Source organism: Chanos chanos, chromosome 15 (assembly GCF_902362185.1).
Source record: "Chanos chanos chromosome 15, fChaCha1.1, whole genome shotgun sequence".
Taxonomy (NCBI): Eukaryota; Metazoa; Chordata; class Actinopteri; order Gonorynchiformes; family Chanidae; genus Chanos; species Chanos chanos.
The window spans coordinates 1,554,591-1,562,090 of NC_044509.1; the positions used below are offsets into that span (position 1 = coordinate 1,554,591).

The 7,500-nt window shown below is 43.6% G+C and overlaps 2 protein-coding genes across 3 annotated transcripts in view; both read left to right on the plus strand.

The window, feature by feature from the left end:
• The window catches only part of rnf167 (ring finger protein 167), a 21,153-nt gene extending 20,668 nt beyond the window's left edge, over positions 1-485 (plus strand). The window contains exon 10 of the mRNA XM_030793001.1: positions 1-485. This exon is cut by the window's left edge and continues 663 nt beyond it. The gene's annotated coding sequence lies outside the window, so the exon portion shown is untranslated.
• Positions 486-4,767: 4,282 nt separating this feature from the next.
• The window catches only part of LOC115828438 (beta-enolase-like), a 6,396-nt gene continuing 3,663 nt past the window's right edge, over positions 4,768-7,500 (plus strand). Inside the window, exons 1-3 of one of the 2 annotated variants that reach the window (XM_030792417.1) lie at positions 4,768-4,852; positions 5,954-6,049; positions 6,296-6,354. In XM_030792417.1, the coding sequence (XP_030648277.1) occupies positions 4,768-4,852; positions 5,954-6,049; positions 6,296-6,354 (240 nt within the window). The remainder of the gene's footprint in view (positions 4,853-5,953; positions 6,050-6,295; positions 6,355-7,500) is intronic. The other variant, XM_030792418.1, reaches the window with a different exon arrangement.

The following is a 7,500-nucleotide window of genomic DNA, read 5'->3' on the forward strand; positions in this document are numbered from 1 at the left end:
GGTAGACTGGCCCATACAATTTAGATTAGATACACACACACACACACACACACACACACACACTGCAGTGAGTGCAGAAACACAGCCTCTCATCTCTGACGGATCATTTTTCTACTATATCATCATTTTATCTGGGGGTTTTATCATTATTATTTGTGTAATTATGAAACTGACATGAGTAGTTGGGGGTGGAGAATGTTTTTTTTCCCCCACACTGTGTTGCCTGTATCTCATATGCACACACACACACACACACACACACACACACACACAGTCTGGCCACGATAGTGATGTTGTGCAATATGGACGGGCTGCCAGTCTCCATCAAGTTTTTGTTTGTTTGTTTGTTTGTTTTTTCCTCTCATTTCGGAAGCACATGAAGTGATTTTAATACAGACACATGCTGCTGATCAAAGTCTCCAAAGATCCAGCTTTTCTCTCTCTGTCTCACCCTCTCCTGCTCCCCTCTCTCTCTTCTCTCTCTGTCTCACCCTCTCCTGTTCCTCTCTCTCTCTCTTTCTCTCTCTGTCTCACCCTCTCCTGTTCCTCTCTCTTTCTCTCTCTCTCTGTCTCACCCTCTCCTGCTCCCTCTCTCTCTTCTCTCTCTGTCTCACCCTCTCCTGCTCCTCTCTCGCTCTTCTCTCTCTGTCTCTCCTTCTCCTGCTCCTCTCTCTCTCTTCTCTCTCTGTCTCACCCTCTCCTGCTCCTCTCTCTCTCTCTTTCTCTCTCTGTCTCACCCTCTCCTGCTCCTCTCTCTCTTCTCTCTCTCTCTCTGTCTCACCCTCTCCTGCTCCTCTCTCTCTCTTCTCTCTCTGTCTCACCCTCTCCTGCTCCTCTCTCTCTCTGTCTCTCTGTCTCTCCTTCTCCTGCTCCTCTCTCTCTGTCTGCTCTTTTTTTTTTTCATTCTTTTTTTTTGGTTGGTATTTCGGTGTCTGCCCACACACATTTTTCATTCATTAGTTGTTGTTCACTGACAGAGAGAGGTCTGTTTTATGTTGTTGTTCTGATGTTTTTGTTGTTGTACATGTTGGCTGAATGTTGAAACTTTAAAAGTTTGATTGTGTCTGTATAATTGTTAGTCAAACAAATGTCTTGTAGGTGAATTGATTTTTTAAAAAAAGCACGTTGAATGAATCCTTTAACCCCCCCACCCTTTCTCCTACATCAGCGTCTCTGTGGGCCAGGCTTCCAGAGATCACTTTTTACTAATGCTGTTATTCAGACTAAATGCACACAGACATCTTGGTAAACATACTGATTTTAACTGATGATTTTTCCTCTAGCTTTTTACCAGTGCCCTGTAAACTCTGTGTCAGTTTGTGTGTGCCTGTGTTCAGGTCCTTTATGGTGGTAGTTAAGGAGGAGTGCTCTCTGGCAGTGTGATACTGTCTCTGGAGAGACTGACCTGATCGCGTGTGCCTGGTCCGGGCCCTGGGGGCCGCTCACAGCGGCTCCGGCTCTCTGAGGGCGTGGTTCTCGCTCGCTCGCCGCGTCCTCAGTGCCGCGCGGAGCCGGCTGCCGGGTGAGAGACTCACATCTTTCTGTCTCATCTCTTCGGTGAAGTCGGAGGATTTTAGAAGAGAGTTTTGGGTTGTTTTTTTTTTGTTGTTTTGTTTGTTTTCTGTGTAATCTGTAAAGTTAATCTGAGGTCTGTTTTAATAAGACTAGTTTGTAATCACATAGTTAACAGTGCTGGTGATAACACCTGAGATTGGGACCAAGTTATCAGAAGATGTCTTTTGTTTTTTTTTTTTCCTTTTTCTTTCTTTTCCTCCTCTCTGTCTATCATGTCAAATCAATGTACATTTTTTTTTAGCTCTAACTCCAGTGGGGAGTTCTGTAGGACTGTAATGGCTTTCCATGGGTGCCATAAAGAGAATTTTGACCTATTTCCTGTTGACTGTGTCTTTTTTTGACCTATTTCCTGTTGACTGTGTCTTTTTTTTTTTGTCAGTCTGAAGACATCTCTGCGTTTTTTTTTTGTTTTTTTTTTACAGAAATCTTTATGTTTTCTAAAAAAAAAGTTCTTAGCTTGATGACGTAACACTTCTGTATGACAGCTAACAGGGTGTGATAGTGTGCATGAAAACAGCCTTTAACACACACACACACACACACACACTTCTGTGGTCCTTGCTTGAGCAAAAAGGAAAAAGTGTATTCTATTTCCACAGCTGTGCCCCCCCCCCCCCCCCCCCCCCGAATGTTTTAGCTGTCACTGTATGCTACTGTGGCACTACCAAATACTGTCTAAACAGACCAATGAAAAAGCAGAATTATCCAAACGGACAGCAGACTTTTTTTTTTCCTCTGTGTTGTCTGTTGTATATTGTGGAGTCACAGTGAACATAAATACAAAAGTCTAAGAAACGAGATAAAATGCACCTGTTCTATGAGAGGGAGAGAAGTCAGGATGTTGCCAGATTGGCTTTGGGCTTTACTGAACAAGCTCTTTTACTGTTAAACTGTACAGAGGGAGTGGGTTTTTAAATAATCTGGCACGACCAACGGGACTAATTTTATATCTGTAAAAGGGTGGAGAGGTCAGGGTGTCTCTTGCCCTTTCAGACTGACCCAAAGCCCAGGGGTCATGTTACCTACTGCCCTGGTCTGAGTGAACTTCAGCATTTTCCTAAAGGTCAGGGCCCTGGACAACACGAAAGAGGATGTCACATGTTTGGTCACACGCCAACAGAAAGTAACATTTTTCTTTTCTTTCACTTCAGGTTTATAAGTTTTTACTGTCTGGACGCATTTTAGGAGCTTTGAAAAGTTTTTTGGGACGTAATTAAAATGTTTTAGTACAGTCCCCCCTGCTATTCTGAGAGCCTTGATGTTTGATATCGTTGAGTGGTCGTGTAATTGGCCCCCATCCCTGAAGGGGGCGTGTCCCGTGTGTGATTTTAGGGCCCCATATTAAATAGGGGTGCAGAGAAGGGGTGCTTCACCAGTCGGCAGGGTAGACACACACCAGACACACACAGGTGAGTCTGTTTACTCTCATCGCTGTTTCCCTTTTTTTGTTTGTGTGTTTGTTTGTGTGTTTGTTGCATTTTGATGTCCTCTCACAGGAGTGACGTTAAGGTACTGATTGTAGTTTTACAGTAATGTGAACTGAAGGATGCTTCATTCCCAGTGCTCTTCTGTTTACTGAGAACAATGAGCTGAAATATGATGGATTTTACATTGGAGCTGTATGCATAAATGAGAATGTTTTTAGAAAGTGAGAGGTGATGAACAGAGGGGAGGAAGGAGTGAGAACACTGCAAACAGTCACTCATTTCTCTCACTGAGACACAAGCTCTCTGGCATTTAGACCAAATGTATGTGTGTATGTTTAGCTTTTTAATCAGGCTTTTTCTGACGACAGGGATTTGACATGATGAGAAGTGTGTGTGTGTGTGTGTGTGTGTGTGTGTACGCAGGTTCTCTGGCATAGAGTTTCTAAGAGTTCACAGACAGTGTGATTCACAGCAGGAATAAGGCAGTCTCCTTTCCTGACCTCTGAACTTTGACCTTTCTAATACATTCTTGCAAACTCCAGTCACCCTCTGATATTAAGACACCCCATACCACCTGATTTCTCTCTCTCTCTCTCTCTCTCTCTCTCTCTCTGTCTCCCCCTCTCTCTCTCTCTCTCTCTCTCTCTCTCCCTCTCTCCCTCTTTGTCCCTCTCTCTCTCCCTCTGTCTCCCTCTCTTTCTCTCTCTCACACACACCCCCTTCGTTTTGATTGCATTACGTGCTTTTCTGATTCTCAGAACAGAATACACAGAAGAATAGTATTGAGAAATGAAGTTTGGCACAAACTCCAGGTTTAAGGAGGATTAAAAAAAGAAGAATGGCACAAACATGACCTGAGTTAAATAACAAAATACAAACAAACAAATAAACAAACTGCAAGTTGTTCTTATTAACTGCAATAAGGCATTCGTCAGAGAGAGAGAGAGCATTAAATCAAATCAAATGAACTTGATTTTGAAGTGGAAGGGAAGACAATATAATTCTGATCCGTTATCACAGAATACATCATCAATTAGCAACGTGACTTATGTACCAAATCCTCAAATCCAATATTCTTCTTTTTTTTTTTCACTGTAAAACACATAGAGATTACAAAGGTCTTGCGTGATTTTAGTCAAACATTTAAAACAGTACAGCCAAGACAGTTCATTAGCTGCTGGTGGTTTTGCAATGTGAACCAATGCTAGTTTTGCAGTTTTCTTTGACTGGCGTTCAGCTGCTCCGTTACGGGGCACAGACACAGCGTGTGAGCGCATGCAGGCGAGCACAGACTGACAGCTGGGAGGACTGGGAAGCGTAAACCTGCTTAACTGCTGCTATTTATAGTCCCGCAAAGCAACCGCAACCAATCACACCACACTTCCTGGTGCAGCTCACTGTTCTCTGCTCACTGGCTGGTTTTCAACATCACCGTGACACTATTGGCTAAGCAGCCCAAAAAGCCCCACCCCCTGCAGCTTGACTGCTGAAAGCAGGAACCCTGGGAAGGACAGAATAAAGGGAGAGAAACACACATATCACACAGCTGTTATGGCTTTGCACAGATTAACACATGCAGGTGAAACCACACACACACACACACACACACGCATGCACACGCACACACACACACACGCACGCACACATTACAATCTTGACTGTACACAAAAGCGTTGTGGGAAGAGGCGTCTGGGAATGACAGAATGACATTCGGGGATGCAGACAGACACAAACGGTTTCTCTATCTTTTCCCCTCACAGCCAGGATGTCCATTACCAAAATTCACGCTCGCGAGATCCTCGACTCCAGAGGCAACCCGACTGTGGAGGTCGACCTGTACACACATAAAGGTGATATATGAACACACACACTCACACACACAATCCTATTCAATACCCATACTCACCATAGACTCATACCAACACACACACTCACACACACAATCCTATTCCATAACCATACTCACCATAGACTCATACCAACACACACACTCACACATACAATCTTATAGCATAACCATACTCACCATAGACTCATACCAACACACACACACACACACACACACACAATCCTATACCATAACCATACTCACCAAAGACTCATACCAACACACACACACACACACACACACAATCCTATTCCATAACCATACTCACCATAGACTCATACCAACACACACACACACACACACACACTCACACACACAATCCTATTCAATACCCATACTCACCATAGACTCATACCAACACACACACACACACACATTCACACACACAATTCTATTCCATAACCATACTCACCATAGACTCATACCAACACACACACTCTCACACACACACACACACACACAATCCTGTTCCATAACCATACTCACCACAGACTCATACCAACACACACACACACACACACACACACACAATCCTATTCCATAACCATACTCACCATAGACTCATACCAACACACACACTCACACATACACACACACACACACACACACTCACACACACAGTCCTATTCAATACCCATACTCACCATAGACTCATACCAACACACACACACACACACACACACACAATCCTAAACCATAACCATACTCACCAAAGACTCATACCAACACACTCACACACACACACACACACACACACACACACTCACACACACAATCCTATTCCATAACCATACTCACCATAGACTCATACCAACACACACACTCTCACACACACACACACACATAATTACATTCACCGCAGCTTCACACACACAACACATCTCAGTATGGATTCACACCAACACACACACATGCACACATCCACATGCACACACGCACACACACGCACACACAAGGGGCACACACACACACAGTAATACTCACTGTGCACTCACACTAGCACACACAATCACACTCTCTCTCTGTCTGTTCCCCCCCCCCCCCCCCCGCCCCCCCCTCTCAGGACGGTTCAGGGCTGCTGTCCCCAGCGGTGCCTCCACAGGTGTGCATGAGGCTCTGGAGCTCAGAGATGGAGACAAGGCTCGTTACCTGGGCAAAGGTGACACACACACACACACACACAAAACGTAGTCAACAGTTGAGTCATGACTCATAGCCGGGGATGGAGGGCCAAAGTTAGTTTTGTGATGAAAAACTGGAGAGAAGAATAAGAAGTGTAGCAGAGATATGTATGACTGTAGGTGAGAATGGGGGGAGTTTTTTGTGACTGAATACATACATCTGAAAACATTACTGAACACTGTTGGATGTGTGTCAGTGAGCGCACTTAACGTGTTCTCTGCAGGTGTGAAGAAAGCTGTGGAACACGTTAATAAGGAAATTGCACCTAAACTGATAGAGAAGGTCAGTGTTCAGTCACACACTGTTCTCTCACTCATTTACACACTCAACACGCTGTTCACTCACTCATTTACACACTTAACACACAGTTTACTGACTCATTTACGCACTCAACACAATGTTCACTCACTCATTTACACACTTAACACAATGTTCTCTCACTCATTTACACACTCAACACACTATTTACTCACTCATTTACACACTCAACACACTGTTCACTCACTCATTTACACACTTAACACACTGTTTACTGACTAATTTACACACTTAACACGCTGTTCACTCACTCATTTACACACAACACACTGTTCTCTCACTCATTTATGCACTCAACACACTGTTCCCTCACTCATTTACACACTTAACACACTGTTTACTGACTCATTTACACACTCAACACACTGTTCACTCACTCATTTACACACTCGACACACTGTTCACTCACTCATTTACACACTCAACACGCTGTTCTCTCACTCATTTACACACTTAACACAATGTTCTCTCACTCATTTACACACTCAACACACTGTTCACTCACTCATTTACACACTCAACACGCTGTTCACTCACTCATTTACACACTCAACACACTGTTCTCCCACTCATTTACACACTTAACACACTGTTTACACACTCAACACACTGTTCACTCACTCATTTACACACTCAACACACTGTTCACTCACTCATTTACACACTCAACACACTGTTCTCCCACTCATTTACACACTTAACACACTGTTTACACACTCAACACACTGTTCACTCACTCATTTACACACTCAACACACTGTTCACTCACTCATTTACGCACTTAACACAGTTTACTGACTCATTTACACACTTAACACACTGTTCACTCATTTACACACTCAACACGCTGTTCACTCACTCATTTACACATTCCTCTGAGGTTTTAGTCTCAAAATCCATTAGTCGATAAACAGTGTAAAAAGTGCATGGAAAACACTGTTTGACTGTAATAAGGATATAGGACTCAAGAGGGGGAACCCATCCTTCTCTGACAGGCACTGGCTATGTCCTTCCCCTCTTATTCACTGTTTAACTCTCTCCCTCTCTCTCTTTAACAGAAACTTCTCCTCTCCCTCTCTCTCTTTAACAGAAACTTCTCCTCTCTCTTTC